Here is a 21,253-nt window from a genome sequence, read left to right as displayed (position 1 = left end):
CATCTTTACCTATTTTATGATTTTATTTTTGTTTTAATTTTGTATTTATTCATTTAAATACCAAATTAAATGAAATAATCATAAGTTAGTAATTAAAGGACATATATTTGATTTTCAACCAATTCAAATCATCTGAAACGTGAAAAGAGGGTAGAATGAGATCAATTTGGAAAAATCTGATAACCAATTTCAATCAAATCTCATTATTGGAATTATTTGATTGTTTCTCCAACTTCAGTGACCTAATCTATCCCCATATATATACAAAGGTTCGAGATGCAGGAAAGAAAACTTTTTTTGGCCGCAGAAAAACCGTACCACAAACTCACAAAATCATGAATCAAAAGAGGAGAAGAGATAAAATTTTAAGCCAATTCAGACCACCCTAAGCATCCTAAACGAGTCCTTGGTGATTCCTGAACATGAATCAGCCCTCATCATCAGTCAAAAGACGCTGAAACGTGTTCTCCCATTCACGTTTTTGTGTCAAACGGTTTCAAACTCATACTCATTCATGGATGTGTCATAAACCGTTTTCGAATGTGTAATTGTGTTTATAATGCTGTTTGTAATCTACTGCTACCGTTTAATTGGAATTTTTCTGCAGATTCAGTGTTTCACCATTGTTAGGTCTCAAGTTCTTCAGATGAGGGATTTCGCGTAGAAGCAATTGCAGGTCAAATTAATGGATCCATTAGATTCGGGAGGTATCATATATTCAATCTGGACTATTTGTTTGTAGGAATCGATCACGATTTGCAGGTGTTATGATCGAGGCTTATAGCCACGGACGAAAAAGCGTGGTCTAAAGGACCTGCGTTTTGCCCAACGAAGGTGATGAATGGGGAAGCGCTCTCTTCTGTGAATATTAAATAAAGTCCGTTTTTTTATTATTAATGGCTTTTGGCGTAGCATGATAACAGCAATTGAAAGCAGCCCAGTTGGTCAGAGCGTGGGGACTATTAGCAAAGAGGCAGCGGTTCGATCCCCAGGTGCTGCCCTTTAAACTTATTATTTTGTTAATTTGTTTGCTACAAGTGTTTCAGGGATCCGGCGTGCTCACCTTCGTCAACCACCTGGTACACCCTCACATCACACTCATCAGATCAACTTAGTTTCAGATCCAACGTCTGGGAAGGCGCAGGAACACCATAATCCTCATACGAGCTCCACACTGAATAAAAGCTAAGTCTCTTCTTTAATTTTTCTTTTAATTATATAATACTTATTTTTCTTATTTGTTTTCTTTTTTCTTCTTTATCAATTTTTCTCTAAAAGTCTTTATTTATTTATTTTAATCGAGAACTTGATTTTTTTTATAATTTTATTAATAGTTGTTTTTTAAACAATAAAATTATTATATTTGCTTATACTTTCAATTAAATAATTAATTAGGATTTAAATCCAGTAGTTATTATTATATTTAGTCGAGCGTTCGACTTCCTTAAACTTTTGATATTATTTAAAATATTAGAGTATTTATTTTATAAACCAATTGTTTTGATTAGGGTTTGTTAATTAATCAATAGATCCTTAATGCACTAAAATATTCTCTTTTCTTTTGTGCCTTGCCTTTTCAGGGTTATCAACATGGTTCACTCCGATAACGCGCCCGATCAAAAACCCAAAGCTAAGTACCTTATCTTTAAAGCATATTTTATTTTCTTTTAAAATCAGGGGTTTGTCTTGCCTTCACTGTTTCTGCCTTGCCTTTTTCAGGGTTATCCCCGAGGCTTCCCGCCAACCATATCAGATCAAATTCGAAGCTAAGTGTCCTTTCTCTATTTTACTTTTAATTTCATTATTCTTTTTACTTTTATGGTTAATAAAGTTCGCCTTCGATCCGATAATGCACTCACTTTGTGTTTTCTGCCTATTCTTCTTTTCCTTTTCAGCTTTGTCAAATGCCAAAGCTACGTCGTTGGTAACCCTAAACCCTATGTTATTTTATGTCTTTTCTTATTACTTGTGCCAAACCCTTTTGGGGATCCGCTGGTTTCAATTTCCCTTCCCCTTTAGTGCTTTATATACTGCGTGGTTAGTAATTTAGGGAGTGCAAATTTAAACTGGATTAGAGTCATTAATTATAAGATAAATAACTGAATTGAACCACGTAATTGTTGCACACACGCACTCTTTTGGGGTAACCTCTCTGTTGCCTTGTTGCCTTGTTGCCTGTTGCCTTTGTGTTTTTTGCAGAATAAGCCATGTCCCTCGAATACGAGGATACCTCAGCCATGCTGCCTCGATAAATAAAGGTCATGCGACCCTAAATGATGCTGCCTTCGATACACAAATATGACCTCGACCCTCGGAAGTTGCCTACGGAAAAGGCTGAGGTATCTTCTGGTTGCCTACGAAAGGCTATTCTGATCCTTCCCTTTAGACTACCTGCCTCTCTATGGCATGGGTCAGTGTTTGAGCGAACGATAATTCGATGACCCTCCAATCTCCAAATGAAAGGCTTCCTGCCCTCTTATGGCAAGGATAGACCCTTTCATTCTGAAAGGCTAAAAAGAGACCTATCATCTGAGTTTAAGGTAATTGCCCCTAATTGCCTTGCCATGCTCTATTTTCTATATTCTTTCTCAAAATTCTTCAAAAGCTGGCTACGCTCATTTACGAGCTAAAGTCCATTTTTTCCTCTTTCATCTACATTTTCTGAAAACGAGCAAGCAAAGCAATTAAGAGCCCATGGAAAACCATGGATGCAAAGGGTGCCTTACACCTTCCCTTTGCATAAATTACCCCCCGAACTTAGATTTCTTTAAAAGGTTTTTTTCTGTTTCTTTTAGCCTTTCTGAATTTGTTTGGATAAAATAATAGTCGGTGGCGACTCATGCTTAACCGCGACATTTCGATCGATAAAAAGTCAGTTCACCGTATTACAGTGTGAAATGAGGAGGTGACTCTGTTTGGAAGTCAAACTCATCATCAGTGTTGTTGCCCTCCTCTAAAGGAACATTTGGGGGTAACGCACCAGTGAAAGCGGGGGCGCTTAAATCATAGGTCCAGTTACGCTCAAATCTTATGTCAGTACGGCGGGTGCAAGGGAGGACAACACTTTTGATGGCAGCACCACCCACCATAAGGTGATAGCCACCTTCCCTCCTTGTATTGCAAGTACCCCGGGCGCGGTCAATGGGCTTCATGGTTCTTGTCACTACTTGATACTTGGGGTGCACCTAGTGTTTTCATGTAATATATATATATATATATATATATATATATATATATATATATATATATATATATATATATATATTTATATATATATATATATATATATATATATATATATATATATATATATATATTTGTAAAACATATATGTATATGATATACATATATATTATGTTTTTCTTTTTATTTGAAACAATAAAAAAAAACAAGTTAAGATAAAATATTAAATAAACAAAGTTAGAAAAGAAAATATAAAATAACAAAACGGAGAGAGAGAGAGAGAGAGAGAGAGAGAGAGAGGGAGAGAGAGAGAGAGAGAGAGAGAGAGAGAGAGAGCACAATATGTAGGAGAGTACGATGTGCAGCTGAAATGGAAATAAACAGGAAAATAAGTCTGAAAGGGAAATGAACAACATAGTAATATACTATAATAGGAGATCTTGTGATCAGCACGGATCTAAATCACCAACCAGGAGGAGGCTGGGCAGGATGCTCAGGGCCTCGCAATATGGCCAGCTGTCGTCTGAGCTCAACAACCTCATGTGTCAAGTCATCGATCTCACCAGCATATGTGGCACCATCTAACTCAACCTGTAAAGTGAGGTCAGTCACCTCCTGTCGGGGTGTAGCCATCTCTGCTCGCATCGCTGCCATCTGTGCTCGCATATTTGGTTCCTGTAAGGCAAAATTATTAGCGTAAACAGTAGTGTGCTTAGCCTCAGGCCCAGGTGTGTACTCAGGTACTGGATCCTCTGTAATCGGGTCCTCTGACTCTGGTGAATACTCTGGATCTGGAAAATCAGTGATGCCTACAGATGTCTCGCCCCAACCCTCTAGAGAGTAATTCTAGTTTTCCTGGTTGGAGACGCGGGTCATATGTGGATCAGGCAAAGTGAAATAGTAGACAGCCTGATCGTCAATAAGGAGCATGTACTGATATGGGTGGAAAGAAGCTCGATGCATAAGTCCTCAGTCTAAACAGAAATCAATGTCAATACATGTACTTCCACAATACGGGGTCAACTGGAGTAACTGATTAACCAAACCCAAAGCATATGCAATCAGCGTTACGTTCCCACCAGCGTGCAAGTATCCCTCAGCGAACGATGCAGCCATATCGAGAGTTGCTATCAAGAAAGCTCCACTCACGATGGGACGCGACTGACTAGTGCAGTACAAAAATAAGATCTCATCTGCAGTCATGAGGTGATCACAATAGCTCCTCCCAAAGAAGGTGAGGCACAGAATCATCTCAAAATACCTGAATGCTGGATTATGGATCCTCTTGGACAGCTGCTCAGACGGGTCAAGACTACCTCCATCGGTAATAGCTCTCCAGAACCTGTCCATGTTACTGTTCATGAAATATCCTAGCGGAAGCTCAGGGATGGCAGTAGGTGAAGTCTGGATTCCTAGCAGATCTCCAAAATGCTTTAAGGTGAAGTCTGATGCATTAATGGTTATCTCTAACGTCCATGTAGGGCTAATAATCCAGTGAGCTAAGGAACTCCAAGGTGAGGTTCCTATAGGTCACATGGATGTCCTCAGCATACTCATCCCAGCCGATCTGATGGCACAGGTAGCGGATACTTGCCTCAATCCCTAGTGCCTCCATGCAAGCCTGATCTGGATATCTGGTCGGAAGCATGGGTCGAGCAGACAGTGCAGCAAAACGGGCTCTCTGGGCATCATCTCTGAAAGTCACTGTCAATCCATCGATGAAATCCATCCTGAAAGAGGTGAAACAGAGTATCTAGTCCTGAAAAATACAAATATGAATGTCAGCTCAGGCTATATATAAAATTTAAAAGTAAAAGTAAAAAATAAAAATAAAAGTAAAAGGAAAAGGAAAAGAAAATCATGGGTTGCCTCCCATGCAGCGCTTGTTTAACGTCGTTAGCTTGACGATAAGATCTCACTTTCTAAGTTCGGATTGGCGGGTCTATCAGGGTTTGACTAGAGTAGTCAATAGGCAGGTCACCTCCTTTGTATAACCTCAGTCTTTGTCCATTTACCACGAAAGGAGCGCATGAATTATTCTTGATTTCCACTGCTCCAGATACTAATACTTTTGATACTTCGAATGGACCTGTCCATCTTGAACGTAGCTTGCCAGGGAAAAGTCGTAATCTGGAATTAAACAGAAGAACAAGATCGCCTATATTGAATTCTTTCTTAGTGATTTTCTTGTCATGCCATATCTTTGATCTCTCTTTATATATGATGGCATTTTCATATGCATTCAGGCGGAGTTCTTCTAATTTATATATGTCTAGGATACGCTTTTCTCCAACTTTTAGATAATCTAGGTTTAAAGATTTTATAGCCCAGTAGGCTTTGTGTTCTAGTTCAAAGGGTAAGTGGCAGGACTTTCCATAGACCAATTGGTAGGGGGGTAGTGCCAATAGGGGTTTTAAAGGCTGTCCTATAAGCCCATAGTGCATCTTTTAGCTTGGCAGACCAGTCTTTTCTGGATATTGAAACGGTTTTTTCCAAGATCTGCTTGATCTCCCTATTTGATACCTCTACCTGGCCACTGGTTTGAGGGTGGTAAGGTGTTTCTACTCTATGTTTGACTCCATATTTGCTTAGAAGTTTGTCAAATATTTTGGATATAAAATGCGATCCTCCATCACTTATGACTAGATGGGGTGTTCCAAATCTAGGAAATATGATGTTCTTGAACAATTTGACTACGACTCTAGTGTCATTTGTTGGTGACGCTATAGCTTCTATCCACTTGGATACGTAGTCAACTGCTACTAGAATGTACTTATTCCCCATCGAAGAGGGAAAAGGTCCCATAAAATCTATACCCCATACGTCGAAGAGTTCGACTTCTTGAATATTCCTTAATGGCATTTCGTCACGTCTAGAAATGTTTCCAGTACGTTGATTACGGTCACACTTGACAATGTAAGCATGGACATCACGCCACAGAGTTGGCCAGTAAAGGCCTGCTTGAAAGATCCTGGCACATGTCTTCGATGTACTCGCATGTCCACCATAAGGCACAGCGTGACAATGCTGGATGACTTTTTTCACTTCTTCTTCAGGGACACATCGTCTACAGATGTTGTCTATCCCTCTCTTAAAAAGGAGTGGTTCATCCCAGTAAAAACTCTTGATATCGCTGAAGAACTTCTTCTTTTGTTGGAAACTTAAATCAGGGGGTATGATATCGGCGGCTAGATAGTTTATGATGTCAGTGTACCAAGGTACGCTCCTCATTATTGAGATGTTCTCTTGGGTTTATTCTTCATAGGTTTCGGGATCATCTTCTCTCTTTATGTTTATCCTAGCTATAAGTCTGTCATAGGTGAAGTATTGTCTATAGGTATTAAATCTAGTTTTAGATGTTCTAGCCTAGAAAGGTGGTCAGCTACTAGATTCTCGGTTCCTTTCTTATCTTTGATATCTAAGTCGAATTCTTGGAGCAAGAGAATCCATCTGAGCAATCTGGGCTTAGCATCCTTTTTGTTCAACAAATATTGAATTGCTGCGTGATCAGTATACACTACAATCTTAGCTCCTACCAAATAGGATTGAAACTTATCGATTGCGAATACTACGACTAGCAATTCCTTCTCAGTGGTTGTGTAGTTAAGTTGGGCGGCATCTAGAGTTCTACTTGCATAATAAATTACATGTAATTTCTTATCTTTTCTCTGCCCTAAAATTGCCCCAACTGCATAATCACTAGCATCACACATGATTTCGAAAGGTTGCGTCCAATCAGGGGGTTGAATGATAGGAGCTGAAATCAGTGCTTGTTTTAGAATTTCGAAAGCTTCAATACATTTCTTATTAAAATCAAATTCAACATCTTTCATAAGGAGGTTAGTTAATGGTTTTGTTATTTTGGAGAAGTCTTTTATAAAGCGTTGGTAGAATCCAGCGTGTCCTAGAAAATTTCGTACTTCCCTAACGGTTTTAGGTGGGTTGAGGTTCTCTATAACTTCTATTTTGGCTTTGTCGACTTCGATGTCTCTTTTAGAGACAATGTGTCCTAGAACTATTCCTTCATTGACCATAAAATGGCATTTCTCCCAGTTCAGCACAAGGTTTACTTCCACACACCTTTCTAAGATTTTCTCAAGGTTAGAGAGACAATTCTTGAAATCGAATCCACATACCTAGAAATCATCCATAAAGACTTCCATAATACCGTCGAGATAATCTGCGAAAATAGACATCATACAACGCTGGAAAGTGGCAGGTGCATTACAGAGTCCAAAGGGCATTCGCCTGTAGGCAAATGTTCCATAAGGACAGGTAAACGTTGTCTTTTCTTGGTCCTCTGGGTGAATAGGGATTTGGAAAAATCCCGAATATCCATCTAGATAACAAAAATACGAATGCCTAGCTAGACGTTCAAGCATCTGATCTATGAACGGAAGAGGGAAATGATATTTCCTAGTCGCCTTATTCAACTTTCTGTAATCTATACACATACGCCATCCTCCTTCTGTTCGTTTTGCTACTCGCTCACCCTTCTCATTTTCTACAACCGTGATGCCTCCTTTCTTAGGCAATACATGTACAAGACTTACCCACTCACTATCCGAGATCTGATTTATTATTCCAGCTTCAAGTAACTTAATGACTTCTTTCTTAACTACATCACTCATTATAGGGTTTATTCTTCTCTGATGATCTCTTGAGGGTTTCGAATTTTCTTCTAGCAAAATCCGATGCATGCATACAGATGGGCTTATTCCTTTTAAGTCGAAGATTTTATAGCCTAATGCTGAGGGATATTTTCGCAAGATATCTAAGAGATGACTTGTTTCTTTTTGGTTCAGATTGGCATTAATTATAACAGGACGATTCATCTCTTCATCCAAGAACTCATATCTTAGATTCTTGGGTAGTTCTTTAAGTTCCAAAGTGGGCCTTTTAAGACACAGCATAGGGTCTGGTGTAAGGGCTAAACATTCAAAAAGGTTGTCATCAATGTAGGGTTCCATTCTCTCGAATCCATCATCCTCTAGAATGGGGGTTGAAGGTATTTTAATTGAGGATTCATCTTGCTCAAGTTCATTTATGCATTCATCAATGATGTCGATCGCATAACATGCATCTCCTATCATAGGTGCCATGAGAAACTTTGAGAGGATGAATTTTATCTTTTCATCTCCTACTTTGAAGGCTAGCTTTCCTTTCTTAACGTCTATTATGGCTCCGGCGGTTGACAAGAATGGTCTTCCTAAGAGAATCGGAATTTCTTCGTCCTCCTTAATATCCATTACTACGAAATTGGTCGGGATATATAACTGACCTATCTTAACTGGTATATCTTCTAAAATGCCCATAGGATATTTGACAGATCTATCAGCTAATTGTAAGGACATTTTAGTTGGCTGAAGTTCTCCTAAGTTTAACCTCTTACAAACTGCCAAAGGCATTAAGCCCACGCTTGCTCTTAGGTCTAAGAAGGCTTTGTTGATAACATGATTTCCTAGGATGCAGGGAATGGAAAAACTTCCAGGGTCTTTGTCCTTCTTGGCAAGTTTATTCTCAGAGATGGAATGTCATTCTAAGGGTTTAGGATCGTCGAGTCTGCGCTTGTTAGATAAGATGTCTTTTAAGAATTTAGCATATGATGGTATTTGGGTGATTGCTTCTGTAAAAGGAATTTCCACGCGAAGTTTTTCTATCACCTTGATGAATTTTTGGCACTGACTTTCTATCTTACTCTTCTTAAGTCTTTGCGGATAAGGAATAGGTGATTTATACGGAGGTGGAGGTGTGTAATCCTTGTCTTTCGTTTCTACTCCTTGGTTGGGTTGTTTTGTAGATTCTTCTGGTTTTTCCACTTGGTCCGTAGGCACGACATTTTCCTCATGTTTTTCGGGTGCGCTCAATGTTGGGTTTTTAGGTCCATCATAAGCGGTTCCGCTTCTTAAGGTAATTGCGTTTGCTTGCCCTTTTGGATTGGGTTGAGTTTGACCTGGGAATTGACCTCCAAGCATAGTTTGTGCGCCTGGTGTCTGAGCTATTTGCGAGATCTGAGTCTCAAGCATCTTATTATGAGTAATGACTTGGTCAAACTCGGTTCCTAGTTTTGTTATTAGGTCAATAATATGATTGTTTTGGTTGTGGAACTCTTTGTTCTGTTGGGTTTGGGCTAGAATAAATTTTTCTACCGTCTCCCTAAAACTGGGTCTTGGTGGTACAACTTGCATAGGTTGGTTTTGTTTTTGAGTCGGGTAACTTTGCGGTCTAGAGGGTCCAGGATTTTGGATTGGGTTATTATTTTTGTAGGAAAAATTAGGGTGGTTCCTCCATCCAGGATTGTAAGTGTTTGAAAATGGGTTTCCTTGGGTATAATTGACTTGTTCTGAACTAGACTCATTCAGTAGGTTACAATCAGAGGTTTGATGTCCTTGGATTCCACATAGTTCGCATTCCGATTGGATAGCGGCTACCGTGGCAGGGTTTTGAGACATATTTTCTACTCTTAGGGTTAGAGCATCCATTTTGGCATTCATCAAGTCCATGCAACTTATCTCATGTACTCCTCCTTGGGCCTCCTTCTTCTCCACTGTCGCTCATTCGACTCCCCCATTGATAATGGTTTTGGGCCATGTCTTCAATTAGGGCGCAAGCTTCAAAGTAAGGTTTATTCATCAACGCACCACCAGCGGCAGCGTCGATAGACATTTTGGTGTTATAATGGAGTCCATTATAGAAGGTGTGTATGATTAACCATTGCTCTAGGCCATGGTGTGGACAAACTCTTAAAAGGTCTTTATATCTCTCCCAGGCTTCAAAAAGTGATTCACCTTGGTTTTGAGTAAATCTAGTGATCAAGTTCCTAAGGATAGCGGTCTTACTAGGGGGAAATATCTAGCAAGGAAAACTTTCCTAAGGCCTTCCCAAGTTGTTATTGAGTTGGTAGGAAGGGAATCTAACCAGTCACGCGCCTTACCTCTTAGGGAGAATGGGAACAGTCTAAGGCGAATTGCCTTAGACGTAGCACCATTTGCTTTGAGGGTGTCGGCTAACTGGATAAAAACTTTTAGGTGTTAATTCCGGTTCTCGGTAGCGAGACCTGCGAATTGGTTTTGTTGTACTAATTGCAATAGTGCGGGATTTAGTTTGAAATTGTTAGTTGTTATAGCTGGGTTTACTATACTAGAACTAGGCTTCTCGTTAGATGGTTGGGCAAATTCCTTAAGCGGTCTTTGATTACGGTCCTCAGCCATAGCTTTATTCAATTTTCGTATAAAGAGACGAGCTCGAGTGTAACATTCAGGTTCTACCAAAGGATCTATTAGGTTACCGGTGCTACGATTTCTACGCATCTACCGGCTAAATATAGTCTTAGTCTAAACGGGATAACAAAAAGGTACGAAATTTGGCGAAGTTGGTCCCAGGCAACGGCGCCAAAAACTTGATGGGTTGTTTACGTATAGTCTAAATATAAACTGCAAGTGCACAACCTATCGAAGTAATATATAAGATTATCGAACCACAGAGACCAATCGTCAATCTATCGACTTAATTGTTAAGGTGTTTATCTAAGGCAGATCAATATAAGGGAATGAGTGCAGTACAAGGAAATAAAAGTAAGTTAAATTAAACAGATAAAGACAAATAGGATCGAATGTAAATCAAGTGAATCAGACAATGTTCCAGTTATACATGTATAGAGCTACTTCTGAGGCAATATTTCCTACTTATAGAAAGAAATGATTTAACGGGAACTTGTCGCTTTCACGTACTAAGAACTGAGTTTACCCTTTAAGTCTATCTCTTCATTTGTCACGTAATGAAAAGTGCGCATTGCGTTAAAGCAGTGAACCTATTTTTAAGAAATCAATTACTTATCTTAGTAGAAAAGTTATTTTAACTTGAGAAATTCAACTCTAAGAGATTTTTGGTGTTTAGCCAAAAATCGGATTTCAAACCCACAAACGCCTCCGAAAATAGTTTCGAAATAATTTTCTAAAAATATGTTAAAAAACTCTAGTTAACCAAACGAATGGCTTTCGCTCTTTCCGTTTGGTTAAGAACTAACCTAGTTTGATCTTAAGTATGGACGGCTTTCGATCTTACCCATAAACATTAAATACAGTAAACGAGTATTAAAAGTTAAAACAACCTCAGTAGTTTTTCTATTAATAAAACATTGGAACACTATCGTAATACGATCCTTACATTCTAATCCTTATAAATTTAGCCAGACATGGAAATAAATGCGAGCCTATAAAATGTGTAGGCTATGGTAAGAGCGGAAAGTAAAAGGTACAATTCTATAAAACATGTAGAATATGGTAAGAGCATTTAAAGTCTATAAAATGTGTAGGCTATGGTAATAGCATTTAAAGTCTATAAAACGTGTAGACTATGGTAAGAGCATTTGAAGTCTATAAAATGTGTAGACTATGGTAAGAGCATTTAAACTCTATAAAACGTGTAGACTATGGTAAGAGCAATAAGATAAATAAATAAAGCGATTAAATAGAACCTTACTCCGATCGGAGAATTGAATCTGATACAAAGTAAAGGATGGTATGATGAACTATAACCAAAGTGCTCCAAACTAGATTACAAACTTAATCTACACCGAAATAACTCCCCGATGTGAAGAGATTATCACTTTACAGATACTGACGGTATATGGCTTAAGAAGTACTAAGCTTGGATGAAAAACGAAAATGAAATGAACTTGCTATTTATAGAGGTCCTTGAAGCCATGTAAAGACCAGCATGCCCCTCAACTTCTTATGAGCGGGAAACAATTTGTGAAGACCGTGGGCGCGGCCACCTCACCGCGGGCGCGGCCAGTGTAGATGGGGAGATCGTGGGAACGTGGCAGTTGGCCACTGGGTGAAAGTGGGCCATGATGGATAGAAAAACACTTAGAAAGGGGGGGATTGAATAAGTGTGACTTCAAAAACTTGTAAGATAAAAACAATGAACACAATTATTTTTATCCTGGTTCGTTGTTAACGAAACTACTCCAGTCCACCCCCTTAGAGTGATTTACCTCAACTGAGGATTTAATCCACTAATCCAACTGATTACAATGGTTATCCACTTAGAAAACTTCTAAGTCTTCTAGAGTATACAGATCACAACTTGATCACTCTAGGAATTCTTCACTTAGAAACCTTCTAATTCTTCTAGAGTCTACAGATCACAACTTGATCACTCTAGGAATCTTTTACAAACAATGTAAAAAATAACGTTTACAAGAGTATGTTCTGCTTCTAATAAAGCTGTAATCACAACTGTGATATTTCTCTTAAGTTCTAAGCTTAACACTTACTAAATATTACAAGAGTTTGTGAGGTTGAAGATGAAGTTCGTGAGTTTTGCATTTGACAGCATTTCAGTATATTGCACAAGTGTTCTACTTTGCTTCTGATCAGAACTTATATTTATAGGCGTTGAGAGAAGATGACTGTTGGGTTGCATTTAATGCTTTGCGTGAAAAGTACAACGCTGCATTTAATGTTTCACACTTTTGTCAACTACCTCGAGCCATGCTTTTGCTGATTTTACTGACTTTGCCTTTTGTAGCTTCTAACGTTCTTTTTTTCAGTCAGAGATTAGACTTAGTAGCCTGTCATCTTGTACTTTCTTCTGGACTCAGATTTGAAGATAACAACGTTTGAATTTCAGAGTCAACAGCTTGGTGCAAAGCATCTTCTTGTCTTCTGACTTTAAAGAACTTGAGCGTGATACTATTCAGAACTTCAGTGCTTCTTCTTCTGACTTTGTTCTTCTGATGCTTTCAGTTCATGTTCTGATTCTGCTTGGCCATCTTCTGATGTCTTTCCAGAGCATGTTCTGATGTAGCCATCCAGAACCTTCTGAGTCAGTGCTTCTGAGTGCTGCTTTGTGCATACTCTTTATATATTCCTGAAATGGAAAATGCAAAGGATTAGAGTACCACATTGTCTTATACAAAATTCATATATAATGTTATCATCAAAATATAGAATATTGATCAGAATAAATCTTGTTCTAACAGGCCACGTCATCGCGTTCCCTGTAGCCGGCGCGGAGCTGGACGCCATGTGTGTATTTTGCTGAGAAAACCCTATTTTTCTGGCGTTTTTGCTTGTTTCTTCACGGGAGACTCTGACAGGACATGTGATCTGAAAAAAGGAAACATAATAATGGAAAACAATAATAAAAACTAAGGAAAACATGTGATATTCGAGTCAAAAACATAGTGCGATTCGGTGTTATCAAAACACAACCAAATCAACATCTTAATATAATGCAATAAGAAACAGTTTAGTTGAACCTGTCCTTACAACAATGTAACTTCCTTAAGTTACTGCGTTCCTGAAATAACAACGCAAAAACTAACAGATGAAAAACCAACGGGATCTGAACCACCACTGCGCAAAATAAATCTGCCAGGGAACCAAGTTCTAGATTCACTATTTATGCATCGAGTCGAAATCTCATTTAATATTTGCCGCTGCTGAGAAGACTTCCACACCAAACTGGACACTCTACATGAGAAACACTTCTATAGCGACTCAAACCAAAAACAACTCCAATCACTTGTAAATTGAAAATTACACATGAAAATTACACATGGAAACTTCAACATTTAGATTAGTTGAGGTATGTAATTAAATTAATCAATAGGGAGTCAAAATGACATGAAGAACTTTAATGCAAGAAGATTATAAGACTGAAATAATTTTAACAAGCATTTAAGTTACCAGAAAAACAAACATAAAACTGATACACCTTAATATATTTGAGATGCACATCATTCCTAAAACTCCAACAAAAAGAAATGCAAATAATAAAACTTGTTAATCTACATATTTCTAAACGTGATTGTCGCACGCTCGCGAAAAATGAACAGAGTCGCCACCAATATATTTATCCCATAAGGGAAAGGAATATCAGAAAACCTAACAAAGGAAGGAACAGGGTCTTGCGACCAGAGAATCTAGGTACGGGAGTCGGTTACGCGAGGGGAAGGTGCTAGCACCCCTCACGCCCATCGTACTCGATGGTATCCACCTATGTTTGTTTCTATCTAAAGGGTGTATAACTATGTCTATGTGCGAAATGAATGCAAAATGTAGGGAAAATAAAGAATTGTACTCGCACGGGCCCTACCCCGCTGCCTACGTATCCTTTTCAGGAATCAGAGTTACCGTAGCTCGGCTAAAGATTTTCTGTTTGTTTTTGTGTTTTTTAATTGGGCGGCGTTAACGCTCGCGCTCTTGCATAAGGGACCGCCTAGGATGCAATGGAGCGGAGATAACGGTGCCCTTAGGTGCCAAAGAGGCAAAAGGAAAAGAGATTGGTTTGTGTCTTTTAGGGTAGATGAGTGATGAACAGTTCCCAATACCGGGCCACTCACCACTTTCTCTACTTTGTTTTAGTCTTAACCATTGTTAGATGTTTTAAAGTGTTTTTGGTTTGTGTGTTTTTTAAGGGAATTTACTTCACGATTCGAATCACATAAAATGTATAATGATCGAGAAGCAGATTAGGGAATGAATCCCACTCGCTTCCATCCCATTATGTAATGTTTGAGAAATAGATTAGAGAATGAATCTCACTCATTTCTCTCCCATTAGTTAATGTTTGAGAAATAGATTAGGGAATGAATCCCACTCGTTTCTCTCCCATTAAGTAGTGACTGAGAAACAGATTAGGGAATGAATCCCACTCGTTTCTATGCCACTAAGTGATTGAGAAATAGATTAGGGAATGAATCCCACTCATTTCTCTATCACTTGCTTAATGTGATTCGCATCTTCCTTTTATTAATGTTTTAAAGAGTTGAAAAGAAAAAGAATGCAATAGGGAACTAGATCTAACATTCTAATCTATGTTATTCTAATCTATTCATGGCCCTAAGGTCAAGGATAACTATCCTATCTCAATTCCTCTTAACAAAGAAGGAAGAGTCTAAGGGAACATGGCAAGCAATAGTAAGGAATAAGCAACATCAAAGCAAGAAATGAGAGGCTAAGCATGGAAACAAGAGAGGAAAGCCTCAAGTCAGTAGCAAAACAAGGGATTGAGTGTCCCTAATCAAATACAAAAGCATCACGGTATCATACAAAAATATCCACAAGAAGTTACCAAAGTATCGCAAGCGTCGTTACTTACCAATTAGCGGACAAACATCAATTAATCAAAGCAAAAGCAAGTGAACACATGGTTTAAGCTTGAAGTTAGTAGCAAACTCATTCATTTAGTTCCAATATCCTATGTTAATCTATATTAGTCAATTAGCATGAAACAATACAAAACTCTAACCAAAACTAGACAACACTAGGTTAATACTAGCTAAACGGTTTCAAATTGCGAATGAAGTTAGAAGCATGCAATCAAATGGTACAAGTCAGTAGCAAATAGCCTATACTAGATGCATAAACAACCACAAAGTCATGCCAAGAAGTTCCACACAAAATTACGGGTCATTTGTACAAGTTACGGTGCGATCGTCAACCAAAAACAAGTTATTTACATGTGAGAAAGGAAAATCAAGTAAAATAGGAAAACGTGATCTAAAATTTTCAATTCCAGGTTTTAGGACCTCTAAACATCCCTTATTATATGTACAAAAAGGATCCAACATTATTGCATGAATGCATTTTAATTTGAGAGCACAAACGTCACAAACATCTATTAAAAACGCATGTTAATCGAGTCGAACAACACTAACCAAATACCAATCAAAACAAAGAATTGGGAATTCATTTTTTACACATGATATCATGGATTAGTCTACAGTAACCATACAAAAATTGGTGGTTAAATTCTGATCCTAAGGTGTTAAACGAAATTACTTTGCAAAAGCTATCAAAATCAAGAGAAACATGAACATACCAAAGTAAATGATTTATTTAAAATAGCAAACTAGTTTCTAAAAATCTATAAAAAATACCACAATTATTTACACACATAGAAGTATCTAAAACATATTTTTGTTTATTTTTTATTTGAAAGAAAACTGAATTATGAGCTAAAAGTAGAAGAAAAACAAAATTAGAACAAAACCTAAATCTGCCTAACAGGAGGGGTGTAGAAGTAAAAACAATGAGAAACTAAAACCAGTTATAAAGGCGTTTGGGCCCAAGCTAGGGGTGTGCAGAAAGCAAAAGATTCGCAGGCCCATGGAGTGTGATGCAGATTCTCAGATTTTATTTATTTCAGATTTTATTCTAATCAAATTCTATCAATTAGTGTATTAATGTTCAAATTCATGGCTCATTTAATATCAATTAAATTCTACTAACTAAACTTTATGCTAATCAAACAATATACTAATTAAATTATATGAAAGAGGGGTTTAGGGTTAAATTACCTTGCGACCATTGGAGTTCTTCACGCTTCTCCTCCCTTGCTCAGAAGCGTGACGGCGGCGAAGTCCTCTCCCCTATACTCCGGCCAATACTCTAACGGCGCCATTACCGTCTTCATATATCTTCCTTCGAGCTCTCCATCTTCATCTCGTGAAACTACGAGAATCCTTGATCCTTGTGAACTATTGTAACGCGAAATGAACGCGAAGAGAAGTGAAGGATGCTCCGGCTTCAGGTAATCGCGTATTCAGCTTTTCACCTTCCTCTATTATCTTTTCCGTTCAAGATGCGTGGCCGTTGTTGTGTTCTTCCGTTGAGAATGCGTTGTTGTTCGCAGGGAAGGCAATGAGGAGTTACGGCTATAGGACGTGATAATGTTGAATCGTTGTGGAGAATTGAAGTCAATATCAAAGGTCCGCGAGAGATGCTGCAGAATCCTTGATGATTGATGATGAAGATTGTGTAATGCTCATAGTTGAATCGTGAAGTGATGACGATTTGAGATGTAGGTTCTGAGAAGTTGTGGTGGTGGATTGAAGAAGGTTTGAAGGATGAGTGTGAGAGAGTGATGAAGATGATGATGGGGATGGATGAGAGGATTCGATTGAGATTTTCGTTTCTTGCAGGTTTGGAGATTATCAAGAGTTGATGTTGTTTGAAGGTTGGTCAATGAAGAGGTTGAATCGAGAGAATGAAGGTTGATGAAGGTGAGTTTTTTGTGATGAAGAGTGTATGGAGAATTTTGGTGGTGATTGAAGATTATGAAGGAAGAGGGAAGGTGATGAAGACTGAAGATAATGGTGATGAAGAGAGAGGTTTGTGATTCTGTTACAGGTTGTTACGCTTTTTGTTACACTTCTCCTTTTTTGATTCTCTGGTAGATTGAATTGGAGAGTTTTTGTTGCTTTTCTTGTTGTAGGTGATGAATGAAAGAGAGTGTGGAGAGAAGGTTGAAGATGATGAAGAGAGGTGCGAAGTGGTGAAGGTTGATGGGAACGATGGAGGGAGAAGAAGATGATGAGTGAAGTGTGAATCTGGAAAAATGGTGGAGAAGGTGGAAGAAGAACATTGAGGTGGTGCAGGTGTTGTTATATAGAGGTTTCTCCATGTTAGTTACTCCTCTCATCTTCCTGATTTTTCTGTTGGATTTCAGTTACGATTCAGTTAGGTCAGTTACATGAAGAAGCAAAACGGAGAGAGAGGTCCTTGGATTGAATCCCCAGTTCTGTTATGGTGAGTCCCATTTTTGTCACCGATTCTGTTAATTGACATTATGAGGTTATGCTGAGCTAGAATTCGAGTTTCATCTTTATTCTATTTTCCTTCCCTTCCCGGTTTTCTGTCAGATGATTCTTTCCCTGTTAGCGAATTCTCTTATCCTGTTTTGTTGAATTTTGTTGGTCTAATTTAGAACTGGTTCAGCTTCGGTTTTATTCGGTTTGTCGAACCGGTTTATTTGTGTAAGATTTTTGTTGGCTCAACTGAGATTTTTGAATTGTGCAGGCTGTGCAAATTGTTTTCTATTGGAGCTGCAAGTCGGTGTCGGGTATGCTGCTTTGGATTTTGAACATGATATGCAAGTTTGGAGTGGCTTCCTGAAGATGAATCAAGGCTTGGGATTTTTGAATGGTGGAATCCTTTTGTACGCTTTTTTGTAATGGACTGGACTTTTTGTAATGTTTGTAATGGACTCTTTTTTTTTTATTGAATAAAGACACGGGCTTTTGTATAATTTGATAATGGACTTTGATCCTTTTTTGCAAACCAATGACTCATGAAATGAATAGAACTTGAATTAAAGGTAGATATTTGCAATAACATTATGATGAACTTGAGTGTTGTAACTTTCATCAATAATCCCATGCAACTACTTAAGAACCTCACTTATTTTTGAACGCAAATCCACCTTAAATCTTAATGAATAATTCCAATCAACTTGATCTTCAATAAACCCTTTAACTCAATGTAATTTGCCAATTCAAACCAACTTGCGTATCAAGCAACAAGCGTTAGCACGAATGATACCCTGAGTACAATGCGATCTTTAAGTTCATCCTCTTGCACCATGGTTCATCAATGGTCTCAGAACAAAAATTACAATGCCATGAGAAAACCACGGATGAGAGAACCTAATTCGACAATCCTCAGTTGGAAGCTTCCTCCAGCCCAAACGCAGCAGGTGAAAACCTTACCTTTAGTCAACCATAGGGAGATAAACCCTGATCCCCCACTTTACCGCTTGAAACATGAGAAGAATCAGACTTCAGTTGCCATGAACGCCTCAAATTTAATATGAAGCTCTAGGGTTTCAAAATCCTTGATCCCAATGCCATGTTATTTGATTAATGATGCATGATATGTAAGATGACCTAATGGAAGTATGCATATGAATGTAAAGCCTAAGCCAGTTAAAAACAAAAGGGTAGGACAAATTTGGGGTATGACAGCTGCCCCTATTTAATCGTCTTATACTCGAAGGTGAGATTGGCGCCAGCCTTTCGAACATTCGAAGTAGAAGAAGATTAAATACCGAAGACCTGAAATTTGTCCTGAGGAGATGGAGTGGTTTTTGTTCCTTTATTTGTGTCTTGATATCTGCTGGGGAAAGAGAATTTTTGTTTTTCTGATGGAAATGTTTTATGGTAAGCAATGGTTGAATGGTGATAGCTTGTAACGTAGCCAAAGTGCCAATACAAGGTTCCCAAAAGAAATGTTACACGAAACAATGACTGAAAGGAAATAGATCTTGTGCGATCTACGACTCAATGTCAGGACTGAAAGGAATAAGATCTCGTGGCGATCTACGACTCAACATCGAAAGAAGATCTCGTGGCGACCAACTCGTCAACAGAAGAAAAGGGAATAAGATCTCGTGGCGATCTTATGACTCAACATCGAAAGAAGATCTCGTGGCGACCAACTCGTCAACAGAAGAAAAGGGAATAAGATCTCGTGGCGATCTTATGACTCAACATCGAAAGAAGATCTCGTGGCGATCAACTCGTCAACAGAAGAAAAGGGAATAAGATCTCGTGGCGATCTTATGACTCAACATCGAAAGAAGATCTCGTGGCGATCAACTCGTCAACAAAAGAAAAGGGAATAAGATCTCGTGGCGATCTTATGACTCAACATCGAAAGAAGATCTCGTGGCGACCAACTCGTCAACAGAAGAAAAGGGAATAAGATCTCGTGGCGATCTTATGACTCAACATCGAAAGAAAATCTCGTGCGATTTTCCACACTTTGGAAAGGAATAAGATCTCGTGGCGATCTATGACTCAACATCGAAAGAAAATCTCGTGCGATTTTCCACACTTTGGAAAGGAATAAGATCTCGTGGCGATCTATGACTCAACATCGAAAGAAAATCTCGTGCGATTTTCCACACTTTGGAAAGGAATAAGACCTCGTGGCGATCTAAGACTCAACATCGACTCGACATCGAGGGACAAAAGAAGACATTGTGTCAGACACTCATCAGAGATTGAAAATACCTCGCATCGGCACCGAGGTTGGAAGAGATTTGAAATGTGGTAGCAGATATCAATCGGAATTTGTAAGGACAACCTTTTGTGTGAGGATGTGTCGTCGTCTTGATTGAGTGTTGATTTGTATTATCTGGCTTATGCTTTGTATGCATGTTTGAATTTTTCTATGACGTAATGCTCCATTTTGACGGATATGCTACGCTTTTGAGGATGCAATGTTATATGCAGTGAATACTATATGCAGAGTGCCAAATAAAGGCATTAGTGAGGTAAACACCAGGGAGAATCCCCTTAGTGTTAAGGACCATGTGGAGGTCCCAATAGATATTGGACTTTGATTTGTAAGATGCACCTTCTTTGACTTGAAGAATAATTTCTGACTTCTCACCATGTGCCACTGCTTGGAGGATTTTCAGCTTGAGGAGATTCCCTCGATTCACCATGTTAGGGATGAGAAATCCAGGTAACGAGCTTTGGTTAGGGAAGTAGGACAACTCCTAGGAGAAATAAACTCCTGTGCTTGAGGAATGGAACAAACTCTCGGGAGAAATAAACTCCTACGCTTGGGAGAGACCTAGTTTCCAGGAGAAATAAACTCCTATGATTGGGGAGAGAACAAAATAACCCAAGAGATTGTGCCCCAAGCTTCACGACCTACGAAGGAATTTGCCCTAAGGGATCCTTGGAGAGATTCGTCGAATCTCGACGTAACTGCCCCAGATTGGTTGAGCTCAAGAGAGATTCCTTGACATGATTGCCCCAGATTGATCAAAGCTTGAAGAGACTTATCGACATGATTGCCCCCAGATATGCTGAATTTGAGAGGTCAAACCTCGATTCAATTGCCCCTGATTAGGTACATCTTACTAGAATCCTCAAGCTTTCATTGTTTTGAAGTCAAACAAACATGGAAATAACTTTACCACGCTCAACGGAGTCTTCCAATTCTTCCCCTCGAGGTAATCAAGGAAAGCATTAACTGTTCATGCCCAACGGAGTTCTTTGGATAACTGCCCCTTGATAATCAGTCTCTAAAACGATTAGCTTTTTACTCCACGGAGTTCTCAAGTCTCTTGTGCTTTGACATGATCAAGTTGCTCACTGATTCTCATCCTGAAATTTCTTTGATGTTTAAGCAGATGTTTGTATGCAAAAGAATGTTAATTCTAGGAATGATAATTCTAATGCAAAGTGTACGTTAGTCTTGAAGTTTAAAGAAACTTTTTTTATCGAAATGAGGTTGCGACCTCTTGTGAATGGATCACTAGT

General features: G+C 38.7%; 1 protein-coding gene and 1 non-coding gene across 2 annotated transcripts; one reads left to right on the top strand and one right to left on the bottom strand.

Annotated features, from left to right (window-relative positions):
- Nucleotides 1-8,717: 8,717 nt before the first annotated feature.
- On the bottom strand, nt 8,718-9,665 carry LOC131649088 (uncharacterized). Its single transcript, XM_058918833.1, has one exon. It carries the CDS (start codon nt 9,663-9,665, stop codon nt 8,718-8,720), a length of 948 nt encoding a protein of 315 aa, XP_058774816.1.
- Nucleotides 9,666-9,904: 239 nt separating this feature from the next.
- Nucleotides 9,905-10,011, top strand: LOC131654299 (small nucleolar RNA R71). The gene has a single exon (XR_009299340.1). It is a non-coding gene; the product is annotated as a small nucleolar RNA R71 (small nucleolar RNA).
- Nucleotides 10,012-21,253: the final 11,242 nt, after the last annotated feature.

Source organism: Vicia villosa, linkage group LG2, assembly GCF_029867415.1.
Source record: "Vicia villosa cultivar HV-30 ecotype Madison, WI linkage group LG2, Vvil1.0, whole genome shotgun sequence".
NCBI lineage: Eukaryota > Viridiplantae > Streptophyta > Magnoliopsida > Fabales > Fabaceae > Vicia > Vicia villosa.
The sequence above is the reverse complement of the archived record's forward strand: the minus strand, read 5'-3'. Positions and strand labels throughout refer to the sequence as shown.